Raw genomic sequence first — 22,149 nt, forward strand, 5'->3', positions numbered from 1 at the left:
GTCCATGTGTCTATGTGCGAGTCTATGGGTCTCTGTGCGAGTCTATGGGTCTCTGTGTGAGTCTATGGGTCTCTGTGAACGTCTATGCGTCTCTGTGTGAGTCTATAGATCTCTATGCGAGTCGATGGGTCTCTTTGAGAGCCTATGGGTCTCTATGTGAGTTTATGGGTCTATGTGCGAGTCTATGGGTCTCTGCGCAAGTCTATGGGTCTCTGTGTGAGTCTATAGATCTCTATGCGAGTAGATGGGTCTCTTTGAGAGCCTATGGTTCTCTGTGTGAGTTTATGGGTCTATGTGCGAGTCTATGGGTCTCTGTGCGAGTCTATGGGTCTTTGTGTGAATTTATCGGTCTCTGTGAACGTCTATGGGCTCTGTGCGAGTCTATGGATCTCTGTGCGAGTCGATGGGTCTTTTGAGAGCCTATGGGTCTCTGTGTGAGTCTATGGGTCTCTGTACGAGTCTATGGGTCTCTGTGCGAGTCTACGCGTCTCTATGTGAGTCTCTTGGTCTCTGTGAACGTCTATGGGTCTCTGTGTGAGTCGATGGGCTTCTGTGCGAGGCGATGGGTCTATGTGAGAGTCTATGGGTCTCTGTGCAAGTCGACGGGTCTATGTGAGAGTCTATGGGTCTCTGTGAGAGCCTAAGGGTCTCTGTGTGAGTCTTTTTGTCTCCGTGCGAGTCTATCGGTCTCTGTGTGTCTATGGTTCTCTATGTGAGTCTGTGTCTATGTTCGAGTGTATGGGTCTCTGTGCCAGTCTATGGGTCTCTGTGTGAGTCTATGGGTCTCTGTGTTCGTTTTATGGGTCTCTTTGCAAGTCTATGGGTCTCTGTGTGAGTCTATGGGTCTCTGTGTGAGTCTATGGGTCTCTGTGCGAGTCTATGGGTCTCTGTGTTAGTCTGTGGGTCACTGTGTGAGTCTATGGGTCTCTGTGCGAGTCTATGAATCTCTGTGCGAGTCAATGGATCTATGTGTGAGTCTATGGGTCTCTGTGCGAGTCTATGGGTCTCTGTGCGAGTCTATGGGTCTCCGTGTGAGTCTATGAATCTATGTGCGAGTCTATGGGTTTCTTTGTGAGTCTATGGGTTTCTGTGTGAGTCGATGGGTCTCTCTGAGAGTTTATGGGTCTCTGTGTGAGTCTATGGGTCTCTGTGTGAGTCTATGGGTCTCTGTGTGAGTCTATGAATCTATGTGCGGGTCTGTGGGTCTCTGTGTGAGTCTGTGCGTCTCTGTGCGAGTCTGTAGGTCTCTGTGTGAGTCTGTGGGTCTCTGCGTGAGTCTATGGGTCTCTGTGTTACTTTATGCGTTTCTGTGTGAGTCTGTGGGTTCCTTTGTGAGTCTACGGGTCTCTGTGCGAGTCTATGGGTCTCTGTGAGAGTCTATGGGTTTCTGTGTCAGTCGATGGGTCTCTGTGAGAGTCCATGGGTCCCTGCGAGTTTATGGGTCTCTTTGGGAGTCTATGGGTCTCTGTGCGAGTTTATAGGTTTCTGTGTGAGTCAATGGGTCTCTATGAGAGTCTATGGGTCTCTATGTGAGTCTATGGGTCTCTGTGGGAGTCTATGGTTCTCGGTTTGAGTCTGTGGGTCTCTGTGCGAGTCTATGGATCTCTGTGAGAGTCTACGGGTCTCTGTGCGAGTCTACAGGTCTATGTGAGGGTCTATGGGTCTCTGTGCGAGTCTACGGGTCTATGTGAGGGTCTATGGGTCTCTGTGAGTGCCTGAGGGTCTCTGTGTGAGTCTATGGGTCTCCCTGCGAGTCTATCGGTCTCTTTGTGAGTCTATGTGTCTCTGTGTGAGTCTCTGGATCCCTGTCCGAGTCGATGGGTCTTTTGAGAGCCTATGGGATTCTGTGTGAGTCAATGGGTTCTCTGTGCGAGTCTATGGGTCTCTGTTCGAGTCTACGTGTCTCTATGTGAGTCGCTTGGTCTCTGTGAACGTCTGTGGGTCTCTGTGTGAGTCGATGGGTCTCCGTGCGAGTCTATGGGTCTCTGTGCGAGTCTATGGGTCTCTGTGCGATTCGATGGGTCTATGTGAGAGTCTATGGGTCTCTGTGAGAGCCTAAGCGACTCTCTGTGAGTCTATGGGTCTCCGTGCGAGTCTATCGCTCTTTGTGTGTGTCTATGGGTCTTTATGTGAGTCCATGTGTCTATGTGCGAGTCTATGGGTCTCTGTGCGAGTCTTTGGGTCTCTGTGTGAGTCTATGGGTCTCTGTGAACGTCTATGCGTCTCTGTGTGAGTCTATAGATCTCTATGCGAGTAGATGGGTCTCTTTGAGAGCCTATGGTTTTCTGTGTGAGTTTATGGGTCTATGTGCGAGTCTATGGGTCTCTGTGCGAGTCTATGGGTCTCTGTGTGAATCTATGGGTCTCTGTGAACGTCTATGGGTCTCTGTGCGAGTCTATGGATCTCTGTGCGAGTCGATGGGTCTTTTGAGAGCCTATGGGTCTCTGTGTGAGTCTATTGGTCTCTGTACGAGTCTATGGGTCTCTGTGCGAGTCTACGCGTCTCTATGTGAGTCTATTGGTCTCTGTGAACGTCTATTGGTCTCTGTGTGAGTCGATGGGCCTCTGCGAGTCGATGGGTCTATGTGAGAGTCTATGGGTCTCTGTGCAAGTCGACGGGTCTATGTGAGAGTCTATGGGTCTCTGTGAGAGGCTATAGGTTTCTGTGTCAGTCGATGGGTCTCTGTGAGCGTCCATGGGTCTCTGCGAGTCTATGGATCTCTGTGAGAGTCTACGGGTCTCTGTGCGAGTCTACAGGTCTATGTGAGGGTCTATGGGTCTCTGTGCGAGTCTACGGGTCTATGTGAGGGTCTATGAGTCTCTGTGAGTGGCTGAGGGTCTCTGTGTGAGTCTATGGGTCTCCGTGCGAGTCTATCAGTCTCTTTGTGAGTCTATGGGTCTCTATGTGAGTCTATGGGTCTCTGTGTGAGTGTATGGGTCTCTGTGAACGTCTATGGGTCTCTGTGCGAGTCTCTGGATCTCTGTCCGAGTCGATGGGTCTTTTGAGAGCCTATGGGATTCTGTGTGAGTCAATGGGTTATCTGTGCGAGTCTATGGGTCTCTGTGCGAGTCTACACGTCTCTATGTGAGTCGCTTGGTCTCTGTGAACGTCTGTTGGTCTCTGTGTGAGTCGATGGGTCTCCGTGCGAGTCTATGGGTCTCTGTGCGAGTCTATGGGTCTCTGTGCGATTCGATGGGTCTATGTGAAAGTCTATGGGTCTCTGTGCGAGTCTACGGGTCTATGTGAGAGTCTATGGGTCTCTGTGAGAGCCTAAGCGTCTCTCTGTGAGTCTATGGGTCTCCGTGCGAGTCCATCGCTCTTTGTGTGTGTCTATGGGTCTCTATGTGAGTCCATGTGTCTATGTGCGAGTCTATGGGTCTCTGTGCGAGTCTATGGGTCTCTGTGTGAGTCTATGGGTCTCTGTGAACGTCTATGCGTCTCTGTGTGAGTCTATAGATCTCTATGCGAGTCGATGGGTCTCTTTGAGAGCCTATGGGTCTCTATGTGAGTTTATGGGTCTATGTGCGAGTCTATGGGTCTCTGCGCAAGTCTATGGGTCTCTGTGTGAGTCTATAGATCTCTATGCGAGTAGATGGGTCTCTTTGAGAGCCTATGGTTCTCTGTGTGAGTTTATGGGTCTATGTGCGAGTCTATGGGTGTCTGTGCGAGTCTATGGGTCTTTTTGTGAATCTATGGGTCTCTGTGAACGTCTATGGGTCTCTGTGCGAGACTATGGATCTCTGTGCGAGTCGATGGGTCTTTTGAGAGCCTATGGGTCTCTGTGTGAGTCTATGGGTCTCTGTACGAGTCTATGGGTCTCTGTGCGAGTCTACGCGTCTCTATGTGAGTCTCTTGGTCTCTGTGAACGTCTATGGGTCTCTGTGTGAGTCGATGGGCTTCTGTGCGAGTCGATGGGTCTATGTGAGACTCTATGGGTCTCTGTGCAAGTCGACGGGTCTATGTGAGAGTCTATGGGTCTCTGTGAGAGCCTAAGGGTCTCTGTGTGAGTCTTTTTGTCTCCGTGCGAGTCTATCGGTCTCTGTGTGTCTATGGTTCTCTATGTGAGTCTATGTGTCTATGTTCGAGTGTATGGGTCTCTGTGCCAGTTTATGGGTCTCTGTGTGAGTCTATGGGTCTCTGTGTGAGTTTATGGGTCTCTTTGCAAGTCTATGGGTCTCTGTGTGAGTCTATGGGTCTCTGTGTGAGTCTATGGGTCTCTGTGCGAGTCTATGGGTCTCTGTGTTAGTCTGTGGGTCACTGTGTGAGTCTATGGGTCTCTGTGCGAGTCTATGAATCTCTGTGCGAGTCAATGGATCTATGTGTGAGTCTATGGGTCTCTGTGCGAGTCTATGGGTCTCTGTGCGAGTCTATGGGTCTCCGTGTGAGTCTATGAATCTATGTGCGAGTCTATGGGTTTCTTTGTGAGTCTATGGGTTTCTGTGTGAGTCCATGGGTCTCTCTGAGAGTTTATGGGTCTCTGTGTGAGTCTATGGGTCTCTGTGTGAGTCTATGGGTCTCTGTGTGAGTCTATGAATCTATGTGCGGGTCTGTGGGTCTCTGTGTGAGTCTGTGCGTCTCTGTGCGAGTCTGTAGGTCTCTGTGTGAGTCTGTGGGTCTCTGCATGAGTCTATGGGTCTCTGTGTTACTTTATGCGTTTCTGTGTGAGTCTGTGGGTTCCTTTGCGAGTCTACGGGTCTCTGTGCGAGTCTATGGGTCTCTGTGAGAGTCTATGGGTTTCTGTGTCAGTCGATGGGTCTCTGTGAGAGTCCATGGGTCTCTGCGAGTTTATGGGTCTCTTTGGGAGTCTATGGGTCTCTGTGCGAGTTTATAGGTTTCTGTGTGAGTCAATGGGTCTCTATGAGAGTCTATGGGTCTCTATGTGAGTCTATGGGTCTCTGTGGGAGTCTATGGTTCTCGGTTTGAGTCTGTGGGTCTCTGTGCGAGTCTATTGATCTATGTGAGAGTCTACGGGTCTCTGTGCGAGTCTACAGGTCTATGTGAGGGTCTATGGGTCTCTGTGCGAGTCTACGGGTCTATGTGAGGGTCTATGGGTCTCTGTGAGTGCCTGAGGGTCTCTGTGTGAGTCTATGGGTCTCCGTGCGAGTCTATCGGTCTCTTTGTGAGTCTATGTGTCTCTGTGCGAGTCTCTGGATCCCTGTCCGAGTCGATGGGTCTTTTGAGAGCCTATGGGATTCTGTGTGAGTCAATGGGTTCTCTGTGCGAGTCTATGGGTCTCTGTTCGAGTCTACGTGTCTCTATGTGAGTCGCTTGGTCTCTGTGAACGTCTGTGAACGTCTGTGGGTCTCTGTGTGAGTCGATGGGTCTCCGTGCGAGTCTATGGGTCTCTGTGCGAGTCTATGGGTCTCTGTGAGAGCCTAAGCGTCTCTCTGTGAGTCTATGGGTCTCCGTGCGAGTCTATCGCTCTTTGTGTGTGTCTATGGGTCTTTATGTGAGTCCATGTGTCTATGTGCGAGTCTATGGGTCTCTGTGCGAGTCTTTGGGTCTCTGTGTGAGTCTATGGGTCTCTGTGAACGTCTATGCGTCTCTGTGTGAGTCTATAGATCTCTATGCGAGTAGATGGGTCTCTTTGAGAGCCTATGGTTCTCTGTGTGAGTTTATGGGTCTATGTGCGAGTCTATGGGTCTCTGTGCGAGTCTATGGGTCTCTGTGTGAATCTATGGGTCTCTGTGAACGTCTATGGGTCTCTGTGCGAGTCTATGGATCTCTGTGCGAGTCGATGGGTCTTTCGAGAGCCTATGGGTCTCTGTGTGAGTCTATGGGTCTCTGTACGAGTCTATGGGTCTCTGTGCGAGTCTACGCGTCTCTATGTGAGTCTATTGGTCTCTGTGAACGTCAATTGGTCTCTGTGTGAGTCGATGGGCCTCTGTGCGAGTCGATGGGTCTATGTGAGAGTCTATGGGTCTCTGTGCAAGTCGACGGGTCTATGTGAGAGTCTATGGGTCTCTGTGAGGGCCTAAGGGTCTCTGTGTGAGTCTTTTTGTCTCCGTGCGAGTCTATCAGTCTCTGTGTGTCTATGGGTCTCTATGTGAGTCTATGGGTCTATGTTCGAGTGTATGGGTCTCTGTGCAAGTCTATGGGTCTCTGTGTGAGTCTATGGTTCTCTGTGAACGTCTATGGGTCTCTGTGCGAGTCTATAGATCTCTATGCGAGTCGATGGGTCTCTTTGAGAGCCTATGGGCTCTGTGTGAGTTTATGGGTCTATGTGCGAGTCTATGGGTCTCTGTGTGAGTCTATGGGTCTCTTTGTGAGTCTATAGGTCTCTGTGAACGTCTATGGGTCTCTGTGCGAGTCTATGGATCTCTGTGCGAGCCGATGGGTCTTTTGAGAGTCTATGGGTCTCTGTGTGAGTCTATGGGTTTCTGTGCGAGTCTACGCATCTCTATGTGAGTCTCTGGGTCTCTGTGAACGTCTATGGGTCTCCGTGCGAGTCTATGGGTCTCTGTGAACGTCTATGCGTCTCTGTATGATTCGATGGGTCTATGTGAGAGTCTATGGGTCTCTGTGAGAGCCTAAGCGTCTTTCTGTGAGTCTATGGGTCTCCGTGCGAGTCTATCGCTCTTTGTGTGTGTCTATGGGTCTTTATGTGAGTCCATGTGTCTATGTGCGAGTCTATGGGTCTCTGTGCGAGTCTTTGGGTCTCTGTGTGAGTCTATGGGTCTCTGTGAACGTCTATGCGTCTCTGTGTGAGTCTATAGATCTCTATGCGAGTAGATGGGATCCTTTGAGAGCCTATGGTTCTCTGTGTGAGTTTATGGGTCTATGTGCGAGTCTATGGGTCTCTGTGCGAGTCTATGGGTCTCTGTGTGAATCTATGGGTCTCTGTGAACGTCTATGGGTCTCTGTGCGAGTCTACGCGTCTCTATGTGAGTCTATTGGTCTCTGTGAACGTCTATTGGTCTCTGTGTGAGTCGATGGGCCTCTGTGCGAGTCGATGGGTCTATGTGAGAGTCTATGGGTCTCTGTGCAAGTCGACGGGTCTATGTCAGAGTCTATGGGTCTCTGTGTGAGTCTATGGATCTCTGTGCGAGTCTATGGGTCTCCGTGAGAGTCTATGGGTCTCTTTGAGAGTCTATGGGTCTCTGTGAGAGTCTATGGGTCTCTGTGTGAGTCTATGGGTCTCTGTGTGAGTCTATGGGTCTCTGTTTGAGTCTATGGGTCTCTGTGAGAGTCTATGGGTCTCAGTGAACGTCGATGGGTCTCTGTGTGAGTCTATGGGTCTCTGTGCGAGTGATCCGTAACAGGGCTGAGGCCATCATCTCACTATGCTTGAGTCCCCGCGCCCCCCCCCCCCCCCCCCCCAGTGTAATCGCTGTGGCCTGGCAGCCGGGACCCGGATTGGGACTCAGGTTATCTGACCTCTGAGGCTCTGACCTCTGAGCATCTGACCTCGGAGCCACCCGGCCCGCCTCTTAATAGTGTCCCAGTTCGGGTGCCCTCACAATAGGGACAGTGATTGAATGAACCGAGAGGCTCTGACCCCGACAGGAGCTGTGCAAATGTAATGGGCGTGCACAAAGACAAAGGTCACCCGCGTAGCCCGCACGGGCTGTTGGAGCAAGTGCTGTTCGCGAGCGCCTCTGTCAAGAGCGCTGCTCGGCTGCTGGCTTGGAGCAGGGATCATTATCGGCGTGAGGCACAACCACCAAAGACAAAGATCCCCCGTATAGCCTGTAACTGACTGTTGGGACAAGTCCTGTTAGCGAGTAGCAGCACCTATGAAGGCCGGCACGTCGCACAAAGGGGTGGCTGGGCAACACCACGCCCGGCCGCCTTTGTCTCCCCAGTTGCGATGTTTACACACACCGCACCAGGTACTCATTTGAGGTCAAGTCGACCCAGGAGAGGCCCTTGACCCGGTTCAGATGACCATCACTGGGTGTTGGTGGGCCGCGAGCGGGACTCGAACCCGGGGACGCTGGGTTCGCTGCACGGCCGTGCTAACCCACTACGCTGCCGCTCCCCCGCATGCACTCGTTCGCAAAACGCTCACTCACCCATGTATCCGCTCACCCACCCATTTATCCGCTCACCCACCTATGTATCCACTCACCTGTCTATCCACTCACCCACCCATTTATCCACTCACTCACCCATTTATCCGCTCACCCACCCATTTATCCGCTCACCCACCCATTTATCTGCTCACCCACCCATGTAGCCACTCACCCACCTATGTATCCACTCACCCATTTATCCACTCACCCACCCATTTATCCACTCACCCACCTATGTATCCACTCACCCATCTATCCACTCACCCACCCATTTATCCGCTCACCCACCCATGTATCCGCTCACCCATTTATCCACTCACCCACCCATTTATCCACTCACCCACCTATGTATCCACTCACCCACCCATTTATCCGCTCACCCACCCGCTCGCTCGCCACGCTGCAGGTCACCTCACTTCTCGATCTGCTCTCTCTCCTCACCTTCCGTCGCCTCGCTCGTCACTCCCCGAGCTCTCACAACAACAACAACAACGTTGACGACAACAACAACAACGTTGACAACAACAACGTTGACGACAACAACAACAACGTTGACGACAACAACAACGACAACAACGTTGACGACAACAACAACAACGTTGACGACAACAACAACAACAACATTGACAACAACGACAACAACGTTGCCAACAACAACAACGTTGACAACAACAACAACGACAACAACGTTGACGACAACAACAACAACGTTGACGACAACAACAACAACAACGTTGACGACAACAACAACAACGTTGACGACGACAACAACAACAACAACGTTGACGACAACAACAACAACGTTAACGACAACAACAACGTTGACGACAACAACAACGTTGACAACAACAACAACGACAACAACGTTAACAACAACAACAACAACGTTGACGACAACAACAACAACGTTGACGACAACAACAACAACGTTGACGACGACAACAACAACAACAACGTTGACGACAACAACAACAACGTTAACGACAACAACAACGTTGACGACGACAACAACAACGTTGACGACAACAACAACAACGTTAACGACAACAACAACGTTGACGACAACAACAACAACGTTGACGACGACAACAACAACGTTGACGACAACGTTGACAACAACAACAACGTTGACGACGACAACAACAACGTTGACGACAACAACAACAACGTTGACGACAACAACAACAACAACGTTGACAACAACAACGTTGACGACAACGTTGACGACAACAACAACGTTGACGACAACAACAACAACGTTGACGACAACAACAACAACAACGTTGACAACAACAACGTTGACGACAACGTTGACGACAACAACAACAACGTTGACGACAACAACAACAACAACAACATTGACAACAACGACAACAACGTTGACAACAACAACAACAACAACGTTGACGACAACAACAACAACAACGACAACAACGTTGACGACAACAACAACAACAACGTTGACGACAACAACAACAACAACGTTGACGACAACAACAACAACGTTGACGACGACAACAACAACAACAACAACGTTGACGACAACAACAACAACGTTAACGACAACAACAACGTTGACGACGACAACAACAACGTTGACGACAACGTTGACAACAACAACAACAACAACGTTGACGACGACAACAACAACGTTGACGACAACAACAACAACGTTGACGACAACAACAACAACAACGTTGACAACAACAACGTTGACGACAACGTTGACGACAACAACAACAACAACGTTGACGACAACAACAACAACGTTGACGACAAGAACAACAACAACAACAACGTTGACAACAACAACGTTGACGACAACGTTGACGACAACAACAACGTTGACGACAACAACAACAACAACGTTGACGACAACAACAACAACGTTGACGACGACAACAACAACGTTGACGACAACAACAACAACGTTGACGACAACAACAACAACAACGTTAACGACAACAACAACGTTGACGACGACAACAACAACGTTGACGACAACGTTGACGACAACAACAACAACGTTGACAACAACAACAACAACGTTGACGACAACAACAACGTTGACGACAACAACAACAACAACGTTGACAACAACAACAACGTTGACGACAACAACAACAACATTGACGACGACAACAACAACGTTGACGACAACAACAACAACAACGTTGACAACAACAACAACAACGTTGACGACAACAACAACAACAACAACGTTGACGACAACAACAACAACGTTGACGACGACAACAACAACAACAACGTTGACGACAACAACAACAACGTTAACGACAACAACAACGTTGACGACGACAACAACAACGTTGACGACAACGTTGACAACAACAACAACAACGTTGACGACGACAACAACAACGTTGACGACAACAACAACAACGTTGACGACAACAACAACAACAACAACAACGTTGACAACAACAACGTTGACGACAACGTTGACGACAACAACAACAACAACAACGTTGACGACAACAACAACAACGTTGACGACAACAACAACAACAACAACGTTGACAACAACAACGTTGACGACAACGTTGACGACAACAACAACAACAACGTTGACGACAACAACAACAACAACGTTGACGACGACAACAACAACGTTGACGACAACAACAACAACGTTGACGACAACAACAACAACGTTAACGACAACAACAACGTTGACGACGACAACAACAACGTTGACGACAACGTTGACGACAACAACAACAACGTTGACAACAACAACAACAACAACGTTGACGACAACAACAACGTTGACGACAACAACAACAACAACAACGTTGACAACAACAACAACAACGTTGACGACAACAACAACAACATTGACGACGACAACAACAACGTTGACGACAACAACAACAACAACGTTGACGACAACAACAACAACGTTAACGACAACAACAACAACGTTAACGACAACAACAACAACGTTGACGACAACAACAACAACGTTGACGACGACAACAAGCACCGCTCTCAATTCAACGCGTGTGCCGGGGACGCGTATCCGCCGCGACTTTGCCGGTGCCGCGCGTGTTGCTTTGAGCCTCTCTGGAGCTTTTTACTCTTGGGGTGGGGGGGGGGGGGCAGTTAGGGAGGGGGGCAACAGCGATGTGAATAATAGAATGTGGTAGTGAATAATAGAATGTGGTAGCGGTTGCAGTGGCTCCCACTCGAATCACTAACCCCACACCCCCCCATTCGGGGAGTGTGGAGCAGCCGATGGTTGAAGCAGTTTGCGTGCGTGGGGGTGTGCCTTGTGGGGGTGTGCCTCGTGGTGGTGTGCCTCGTGGTGGTGTGCCTCGTGGTGGTGTGCCTCGTGGTGGTGGTGCCTCGTGGTGGTGTGCCTCGTGGTGGTGCCTCGTGATGGTGTGCCTCGTGGTGGTGCCTCGTGGGGGTGCCTCGTGGTGGTGTGCCTCGTGGTGGTGTGCCTCGTGGTGGTGTGCCTCGTGGGGGTGCCTCGTGGGGGTGCCTCGTGGGGGTGCCTCGTGGGGGTGCCTCGTGGTGGTGTGCCTTGTGGTGGTGTGCCTCGTGGGGGTGCCTCGTGGGGGTGCCTCGTGGGGGTGCCTCGTGGTGGTGTGCCTTGTGGTGGTGTGCCTCGTGGGGGTGCCTCGTGGGGGTGCCTCGTGGTGGTGTGCCTCGTGGTGGTGTGCCTCGTGGTGGTGTGCCTCGTGGTGTGCCTCGTGGTGGTGTGCCTCGTGGGGGTGCCTCGTGGTGGTGTGCCTCGTGGTAGTGTGCCTCGTGGGGGTGCCTCGTGGTGGTGTGCCTCGTGGGGGTGCCTCGTGGTGGTGTGCCTCGTGGTGGTGGTGCCTCGTGGTGTGCCTCGTGGTGGTGTGCCTCGTGGTGGTGCCTCGTGGGGGTGTGCCTCGTGGTGGTGTGCCTCGTGGTGGTGCCTCGTGGTGGTGTGCCTCGTGGTGGTGCCTCGTGGGGGTGCCTCCTAGGGTCGTCTTTTTGCAGGCACGGTTTATCTGCCACCCATGTAACCTACTAACCCAGTAATAACCAAGAGTGAGCTCGCATTAAAACTGTCTGGCCGTCCGTCTGTCCCTCTATCTCTACATTCATCCATGTGCCCTTCTGTCCATCTGTTTCTCTCCCCCGTCCGTCTCTTTGTCTCGCTGTCCCTTTATCTCTCTGTCGGTCTGTCTCTCTGTCGGTCTGTCTCTCTGTCGGTCTGTCTCTCTGTCGGTCTGTCTCTCTGTCTCTGTCGGTCTGTCTCTCTGTCGGTCTGTCTCTCTATCGGTCTGTCTCTCTGTCGGTCTGTCTCTCTGTCGGTCTGTCTTTCTGTCTCTGTCGGTCTGTCTCTCTGTCGGTCTGTCTCTCTGTCGGTCTGTCTCTCTGTCGGTCTGTCTCTCTGTTGGTCTGTCTTTCTGTCCCTCTGTCTCTCTGTCTCTCTGTCTCTCTATCGGTCTGTCTCTCTGTTGGTCTGTCTCTCTGTCGGTCTGTCTCTCTGTCCCTCTGTCTCTCTGTCGGTCTGTCTCTCTGTCTCTCTCTCTGTCTCTCCCTTCACCCGATCTGCCCATCCACTTTTCTCTCCACCCGTCCCTCCGTTAATCCGCCCCGTCCTTCCGTGCGTACGTCAGCCGGGGACACCGGCGCGGCGCTGCCATGGACGATGGCGCTCGCCCCACCGCCGCCGCCGCCGCCGCCGCTGCTCGCCCGTCCTTCGGCAGAGCCGCCGCGTACTCCACGCAGCAGCCATCACAGCAGCAGCTACAGCGGGAGTCCACCGCTACCCCCGCAGCCACCCACCCCCCCGCGGCCTCCACCGCTGGCGGTCCGCTGCTTCCACCACCACCGCCACCACCACTACCCCCCTCCTCCTCCTCCACCGCGTTCGTCCACCTCTACGACGCGGGAGCGAGCGGCAGGGACCCGGCGGGGAGGGCCGCGCCGAACCGCGCCACCTCCACGGCCACCCTCGGTGGCGGAGCTGCCGGTGGCGGCGACGGAGGCGACGGCGATGGTTTGGAGGCCGGGAAAAGCTCGGCCACGGAGGGCCTCCCCTACCCGTTGCTCGCTCCCATCGCCTTCTACGTCCTGCGGCAGAGCACACGGCCTCGCTGCTGGTGCCTCAAGGTAGTGTGCAACCCATATCCTTTCCGAGCTGCCGCGGGCGCGCACCCTCGCGATGGCCACCGTTGTTTGTTGCTTGTTTAGTTCCACGGTTTCATTTATTTGGTACAGCCCTGTGAGCCATTCGGCTCTTGAATCGGGTGCAACCGCAACAAAAAAAAAAACATGAACAAGAAAAACATCTTAAAGTGACTATGTGTGACTGTGCAAACAGAAAATCCAGGAACAAAAAAACCCATCAAAATATTCCTGAAATAGCACCGTACACCAACGCTGTGTGCAAAAATCCCAGTGGGATGCAAGTCAAACAACAACAACAACAACCACAAGACAACTAAGATTAAGGCCATCAGTCTAACTCCGTACTACAATAAACAAAAACATGGCCAAACCAAAAAAACGTTTTCGAAATCACCAAAATAAAGCCATAAATGCAATGTAACGGTGATCATAGGGACTGTGTCAGTGGCCCGCTTGTTTATCCAGGGGGAAGCTTCAGAAGGTTGTTCGTGAGGGCGGGGGGGTGGGCGGCGGGGCAATGGTCGCCCACGCGTGATTCCCCCCCCCCCCCCTTGTCGTTGAGTCGGGTGCCTCTTCGTGCGCGTTGAACTTCCTCGTCACCGCGCGTAGCGGAAACCACGCTCGTCGGGGTCGCTGGGCGGAAGGGACAGCGAGCTCGGCGCCACCGGGGGAATCTCGAGCGGTCCGCCCCGTGAGCGAGAGGTGTGCGGGGCGGTGGCCCACGAGGGTTTTGGCGGCGGCGGCGGCGTTGCCACGGCGAATCTCATTTTTGACGTTCGCACGGAGCTGGGCCTTGGCAGCTCCAGGCGCTACGCTGCGACAGAGGTTCTCAGAAAGCGTGCCCTCTGACCGTTCACGGAGGGGCTACGGGGGAGGGACGGGACGGAATGGAGGGGCGAGGGGAGGGAGAGGAAGGGAATGGGTGACGCAGGAGCGATGAGCTAGGGCTGGGAGAGAGGAACTCCGCTGCCGCGCTCATCAAGCTCCTGGGGGTGGGGGGGGGTCGACTCCGCGTGGCAGCTCCGTGACCACGACGGCGCCGCAAATCAAATCCCTCCAGGACAAAATCCACTCGGTGGCTCCCGACGGCGGAAACGAGAGACGTCAGTCTGGCTTAGGGTCGCCCCCGCCTTCTCACGCTCGCAGGGTGCATCCGCACGGACGCACGTTGAACTTTTTTCGCGCCGTTCCGGAGCCATGCGCACTAATCGGAGGTGCGGGGGAAAGGACAACAAACCGAGCACAACAACAACAAGAAGCAGTTCTACAGGAATGTGTTCTCAATGTTGTATAGTGGTGTAGTGTGTGGATTGGTGTAGTGTTCAGTAGTATAGCGGTGCATGGAATAGCAGTGTAGTGTGTAGTCGTGTAATGTATCGTGTATTGTATAGTAGTGTGGTATATAGTGGTGTGGTATATAGTGGTGTGGTATATAGTGGTGTGGTATATAGTGGTGTGGTATATAGTAGTGTGGTATATAGTGGTGTGGTATATAGTGGTGTGGTATATAGTGGTGTGGTGTGTATGCACGTACGTTGAACTTCTTTCGCACCGTACCTAATCGGAGGTGCCGGTGAAAGAAAAACAAAACCAAACACGAAGAGCAGTTCCAAAGCAAATGAGATTTGTAAAATCGAGATGATTTAAAAGTGCCCCAGCTGCCGATATCGGAAGGGGGGAGAGCGTTCCAGACGGCCGCCGCGTAAGCGCACCTGAGAGCGCCGCGACGATGCGGCGGAGCCACCGGCAAGAGGAAGGGAGTTGGCTGTAGCCGAGGAGCGGCTAACGCCACCGGAGCGCTAGCCGGGCCGGCGTGCCGGATTCCAACCGCGAACCCGCTGTGGTGAGGCAGCGGTCATTGGGGTCGCATCGCTGCTGGGGGGGGGGAGGGTCGCCGCGGTAGTTAGGAGGTGTTAACTACCTCGCCTTCTATACAGAAGGTCGTGGGTTCTACCCCGACCCTGACGCCTGCTGTTTATTTGTTTGCATCTTCTCTCTCTCTCTCTCCATCTCTGTATCTCTCCGTGGTCGGGTTGGGGAGTTTTCCCTGGGTCCTCTGATTTATTTTCCCCTTCACATTTTAGGAATCGACGTCACTTTGTCGAGCTATCACTTGCGATGGCCAGTGTCGCTTTTGAAAGAAAAAAAAACGATCCCTGTAGCTCAGCGTGGCCTTACACCTGGCAAAATGAAAATATTGTTTACGGTTTTTTTTTTAATTCCGTGCGGGCGTGGGGAGAGAGCCGCCGTATGAAGTTTGCGGTGAATCCCGAGTGATTTGCTTTCGGAAGGAATGACTCGGAGCGCCGTTCCCAGGAATTCATCCCGGAGCTCCCACGTCCATCGCGCTGGCCTGGATTCTGCCCTCGCTCCGCTCATTTTTTTTTTAATCCGCGCGGGATTTGGACGATTGCTGCCGGGTTACGGTGATACCGGGAAAACGTGCCGTGTGGCCTTGAAGAGAGAGAGAGGGAGAGAGGGAACGGTTTTTTTTGGGGGGGGGCGTGGTCCTACCACACAGCGCACGGGGAGGCCTGAAGTGGTCGAGTGAATCCTACAACATTCGCAGATTTATCACTTTGTAATCTAGTGGTAGAGCAGTTACAGGCTATATGGGGGGCGATCTCTGTCTTTGGTGGTTGTGCCTCACGCCGATAATGATCCCTGCTCCGAGCCAGCCGCCGAGCAGCGCTCTTGACAGAGGCGCTCGCGAACAGCACTTGCTCCAACAGCCCGTGCGGGCTACGCGGGTGACCTTTGTCTTTGTGCACGCCCATTACATTTGCACAGCTCCTGTCGGGGTCAGAGCCTCTCGGTTCATTCAATCACTGTCCCTATTGTGAGGGCACCCGAACTGGGACACTATTAAGAGGCGGCCCGGGTGGCTCCGAGGTCAGATGCTCGGAGGTCAGAGCCTCAGAGGTCAGATAACCTGAGTCCCGATCCGGGTCCCGGCTGCCAGGCCACAGCGATTACACCGGGGGGGGGGGGGGGGGGGTCTCAAGCATAGTGAGATGATGGCCTCAGCCCTGTTACGGATCACTCGCACAGAGACCCATAGACTCACACAGAGACCCATAGACGTTCACAGAGACCCATAGACTCTCACAGAGACCCATAGACTCACACAGAGACCCATAGACTCGCACAGAGACCCATAGACTCGCACAGAGACCCATAGACTCGCACAGAGACCCATAAACTAACACAGAGACGAATAGATATACACAGAGACTCATAGACTCACACAGAGACCCATAGACTCGCACAGAAACCCATAGACTCGCACAGAGACCCATAGACTCGCACAGAAACCCATAGACTCGCACAGAGACCCATGGACTCGCACAGAGACCCATAGACTCACACAGAAACCCATAGACTCGCACAGAGGCCCATAGACTCGCACAGAGACCCATGGACTCGCACAGAGACCCATAGACTCACACAGAGATCAAAAGATATACACAGAGACCCATAGACTCGCACAGAGACCCATAGACTCACACAGAAACCCATAGACTCGCACAGAGACCCATAGACTCGCACAGAGACCCATAGACTCGCACAGAGACCCATGGACTCGCACAAAGACCCATAGACTCGCGCAGAGACCCGTAGACTCGCACAGAAACCCATAGACTCGCACAGAGACCCATGGGCTCGCACAGAGACCGATAGGCTCATACAGAAACCCATAGACTCGCACAGAGACCCATAGACTCGCACAGAGACCCATGGACTCGCACAGAGATCCATAGACTCACACAGAGACCAATAGATATACACAGAGACTCATAGACTCACACAGAGACCCATGGACTCGCACAGAGACCCATAGACTCGCACAGAAACCCATAGACTCGCACAGAAACCCATAGACTCACACAGAAACCCATAGACTCGCACAGAGACCCATAGACTCGCACAGAGACCCATAGACTCGCTCAGAGACCCATGGACTCGCACAGAGACCCATAGACTCGCACAGAGACCCATAGACTCGCACAGAGACCCATAGAATTGCACAGAGACCCATAGACTCGCACAGAAACCCATGGACCCGAACAAAGACCCATGGACTCGCACAAAGACCCAAAGACTCACACAGAGACCCATAGACTCACATAGAGACCCATAGACTCGCACAGAGACCCATAGACTCGCACAGAGACCCGTAGACTCTCACAGAGACCCATAGACTCGCACAGAGACCCATAGACTCGCACAGAGACCCATGGACTCGCACAGAGACCCATGGACTCGCACAGAGACCCATCGACTCGCTCAGCTAAAGGCGCAGCCCTGCAGTTTCTTGGCCACCCCACTGCTGGCAGAAGGGGAATCCGCTCGAGGGACCTCTCGGCGCGAGGGCTTCTAGACGTAGCAACAACACCCGCCTACAAACGCAATTATTATTTTTCATATATTTTTTATTTTATTACTTGGGGGAGAGCCCCATTTGTGAAGGGGGGGGGGTGTTGCCCGTGAGCGGATTTACAGGCCACAGCCACTCCCTAGGGCTAAAGCGGCCTAGGGGGTGGTGAGGGGTGAGTGGGGGGGTGAGTGGGGGGCTGGGTGAGTGGGTGGGTGGGGGGGTAGGTGGGTAGGGGAGTAGGTGGTTAGGCGGGTAGGTGGGTGGAGGGATAAGTGGGGGTGTGGGTGTGGGGTTAAGTGGGGGGGATGGGTGGGGGGTGAGTGGTGGGGGGGTGGGTGGGTAGGCGGGTAGGTGGGTGGGTGGGGGGATAAGTGGGGAGGTGGGTGGGGGGATAAGTGGGGGGATGGGTGGGGGGGTGGGGGGTGAGTGGGGGGTGGGGTGGGTGAGTGAGTAGTGGGGGGGGACCCTTTGGTGTAGAATGCATCACGGCTCAGGCAAACCGGCGTTGCGCTGGTGGCCGCGTCCGTCATTGCCGAACTAAAGACGTTGTTGTGGAAGCCTCGAACTGTTGACCCCGGGCGAGGGGTCGGGCTCAGTTAGCCGTGGGGGGCGGGTGGCGGGGGGGAGGTTTACGAGTGACGGGGGCTGGGTTGAGATCTGCGCGTACCCGACCCCAGGTGGAGGGTTATTCATCATCTGGTTGGGATAATGTGATTACTGAGAGAGGCGCGTGTGTGCGGCAGGACAGAGTGTGTGTGTGTGTATGCGTGCGTGTGTGTACGTGTGTGCGTGTTACGCGTGTGTGTTTGAGTGTACGCGTGTGTGTATGAGTGTACGTGTGTGTGTATATGTGTACGCTTGTGTGTGTACGCGAATGTGTGCGTGTACGCGTATGTGTGTGTACGCATGTGTTTATGGGTATTTTGTACCATCATACACTCCACCCCCACAACTCCCAATTGTTGTTGTATGGGTGTCTGGCAAAAACAACCCCCGACCTCCTCGTGGTGCTGGACGGAAATGTTGTTGTGGGCAGTGCCGTGGTGGGAGGGCCAATTTAAATTGGCCTTTCGCTTCATGGCCTTTGTAACCACCACAGCGGTCAAATGGGGGCTCTGGAAGAGTGCGAAGGGCTGGTAACCCCTCCACCTTCAATTAACTACCACTAAACTACGTGGTAAAACATTTATTAAGCTTGTGCCGGAGGCTCCGGGGGGACAGGCGTCTATGACATCTCCTGAACAAACCCCATTTGGCAGCATCAGGAGACTGAATCCTTACCCTCGGGGCTCCTCCAGAAACAACAAAAAGCCACTTCGGATGGCCACGTGGAATGTTCGAACGCTCACTGCGAAGGAGAGGCTGCCAATCGTCTGTCGGAAGCTGGACCGATACCGCCTGGATATCTGTGGCATTCAGGATGTCCAGTGGACCGGCTCTGGCTCCTGCCACCATGAGGGGTGGACAGTCCTCTAACTCGGGGCAGGAGACTGCCAAGCAACAGGGTGTGGCTCTTCTTCTGAACAAAATAATGAAGGTGGCGTGGGAGCGTGGCGGTGAGGTGTGGGAAGCTGTAAGCCCCAGGCTACTTTGGGCTCGCCTTACCATCAACCAGAGGCGAGGAGTGGTGGACGTGGTTACTTATGCCCCCACCGAAGACGAACATCCGTAGAGAGATGCAGGAAAGGCCGATCATTCAGATGCCTTCTATGACCTCCTGTCACAGGTGCTGGCTAAAGTGGCCCCTGGGGCTAGAGTAATCTTGTTGGGTGACTTCAATGCCCGAGTTGGTCATTATGCTAGCACCTGAACTGGAGTGATTGGAAGACATGGGCCAGATCGGCTCAATAACAATGTTAGGAGGCTGCTAGATTTTTGTGCAGCCCATGGGCTTGTAATTTCCAACACGCTGTTCTGGCATTGGCGCATCCACATAACATCATGGATGCATGCCGGGTCCAAGCAAGAACATCTGCTGGACTCCATAGTGACGGAACAGCGGATGCAGGCCCATGTCCTTGACACCAGGACCTACCTTGGAGCTGATCTGCCCACTGGTCATTGACTTGTCATCTGTAAGATGCGCTTGCCATTCTTCATCTCCAGTGGTGGGTGTACACCCATGACCCTGTTAAAACCCATAGTGGCATGGTCTCAGCTAGCTGATGAAAGTTTCAAGCGAGAATTCCATCATCACTTGCGGCTGGGGTTGGCATCATCCCCAACTCCTGATGGCGAGGGCAAATTGGCGAGATTTAAGACTGTGGCTCGTGCAGCTGCAATGCCTGCTTTGGGTACACGGTCAAGACCTCCTCAGAGACCCTGGCTGACAGAGGAGGTGTTCAGGCTGGCTGATAAAAATCAACAGGCCCACTCTCATCGTCTACAGCATCCCACGTCAGAGAATGAGGAGGCTTACCGCAGCCTTCGCTCGGAGGTTCGGAGAGCCGTGAGGCAATGCAAAGATGGGTGGTGGTCGCGGGTTGCTGAGGAGATGGAGTCTGCCTCAATGACCCGCGATCACGAATTGCTCTTTAATTCCATAAAAAAAATAACCTGCAGTGCCACACCTATTGCCATAATTAGGGGAAAGAATGGTGATCCAATCACCGACCCCAAGAAACAGGTTTGCAGATTTGCTGACCATTTCTGTGGGGTCCTGGGGGAGGGGAAATCCCTTAGCCTAGAAAACATCATGGGCCAAAGTGGGGATGACCCTGCTGAGGCTGCGGTGCCTCAAATATTGGAAGAAGTCACCCCCTGTGAGTGACTGGCTGAGGTACCATCTGTTGAGGAAGTATTGAAGGCGATCCAGAGCCTTGAGACCAGGACAGGCACCGGGCAGAGATGATCACCCAAGCGAAATGCTGAGGGAGGGTGGTGTTTGTGCAGAGACTGCCCTACATGACATCATAACAACAGTTTGGACCACTGGATGGCTTCCGCAGGATTGGAAGGATGCCCTGGTGGTCCACCTCTTTAAAAAGGGGGACCGCACAGACTGTAACAACTACAGGGGTATCTCACTCCTCAGTATGCCGGGAAAGGGACTGGCAAGGATTATTTAACATCGCCTTGCCAGGCACGCTGAGGAGAGGCTTGCGGAGCCCCAATGCGGTTTTATGAAAGGGCGGTCCTGCACAGATGTCATATTTTCTGTCGGTCTGCTACAGCAGAGGTGTAGGGAATTCCAACAAGACCTACATCTCTGTTTTATTGACCTGGTCAAGGCCTATGATACCATCAGTCGGTCTGGACTCTGGGTTGTTCTTCGTGCTTTCGGAGTCCCTGACCCGCTGCTCATTATCATTAAGGACCTTCATGATGGTGAGCGGGCCCGGGTAAAACTACATGGCCGGGAGTCGGAGCCATTCCCTGTTCACTCTGGAGTGCTACAGGGATGTCCTCTGGCTCCCACATTATTTAACATCTATTTAGACCACGTAGTTCGTGAAGCCTTCAATAGCTGTACGATGAATTTCCATCTGGTACAGATGGGAGGCTGATCGATGCTCGGGTGCGGTCAAGGGATGGCTCCCTATTGCTCAGCCATGTTATGTTTGCCGATGATCTGGTAATTGCTGCTCACTCAGAGGAGGAGTTGGAAGTGCTGCTGCTGAACCTGGAGCTTGCCACTAAGAGGTGGGGACTTACGCTATGAACCCAGCGACCCGGCATCGATTTCCGCTCACGGCCAACACCAGTGACGATTATCTGAACCGGTCCTGGGCATCCTCTAGGTCGACTCATCCTCAAATGAGTACCTGGTGCGGTGTGTACACATCGCCACTAGGGAGACAAAGGCTGTCGAACGTGGTGCTGGCCACCCACCCCTCGTGTACCGTTCCGGCCTTCATAGGTGCTTGCTAACAGCACTTGCCCTTACAGTCTGCTAAGGCAATACGGGGGAGCTTTGTGTGTGTGTGTACGCGTTTGTGTACGATGGTGAGCGGTAGTGTAGCGGTTAGCGCGCGTCGCTAAGAACCCAATGAAACCGCGTTCAACTCGCGCTCACGGCCAACACTGGTGACGAAAATCTGAACTGGTCCTAGGCCTCCCCTAGGTCGACTCGGCCTCAAAGGAGTACCTGGGGTGGTGCGTAAACATCGCCACTAGGAGAGACAAAGGCGGCCGGGCGTGGTGCTGACCACCCACCCCCGCGTGTGCCGTGCCGAACTTTATAGGTGCTCGCTAACAGCACTTGCCCCGGCAGTCTGGCAAGGCTTTACAGGGGTATTCTTTGCCTTTGGTGTATAATCATCGGCGGTGCTCATGGAGATAGTTTCAATAGCACTCGCCACTGATGAGAGCCGTGACCACAAGCTTCAGCCCAATAACAACAACAACAGCAACCGCTCGTTCCTCACGAAGTGGCAGTGACATCGCCTCGATGCTTGTGCCAGGCTGGCTGCACTTTGAGGCTATCACGTGGAGTGTGGAAGGCTCACGTGACAGACCCCAGGTGCCGTGGGCCGATCGACTGAGATGACTGGCAGATGCACCACCTGTGCCCCCTACTGTGCCAGGCTAGGTGCAGGAGGTCACGTGACAGACCCCAGGTGCCGTGGGCTGAATGACTGAGATGACTGGCAGATGCACCACCTGTGCCCCCTACTGTGCCAG

At 53.1% G+C, this 22,149-nt stretch overlaps 1 protein-coding gene across 8 annotated transcripts in view; it reads left to right on the plus strand.

The window, feature by feature from the left end:
* The window catches only part of LOC116955176 (voltage-dependent T-type calcium channel subunit alpha-1G-like), a 269,045-nt gene that overhangs the window by 46,849 nt on the left and 200,047 nt on the right, over positions 1–22,149 (plus strand). For all 8 annotated transcript variants that reach the window (XM_076052903.1, XM_076052904.1, XM_076052906.1 and 5 more), the window contains exon 2: positions 12,635–13,143. In XM_076052903.1, coding sequence (XP_075909018.1) covers positions 12,660–13,143 — 484 coding nt within the window. In that variant the 5' untranslated portion in view covers positions 12,635–12,659. The remainder of the gene's footprint in view (positions 1–12,634; positions 13,144–22,149) is intronic.

Source organism: Petromyzon marinus, chromosome 58, assembly GCF_048934315.1.
Source record: "Petromyzon marinus isolate PM22_M1 ecotype Great Lakes invasive population chromosome 58, UKy_Petmar_22M1.pri1.0, whole genome shotgun sequence".
Taxonomy (NCBI): domain Eukaryota; kingdom Metazoa; phylum Chordata; class Hyperoartia; order Petromyzontiformes; family Petromyzontidae; genus Petromyzon; species Petromyzon marinus.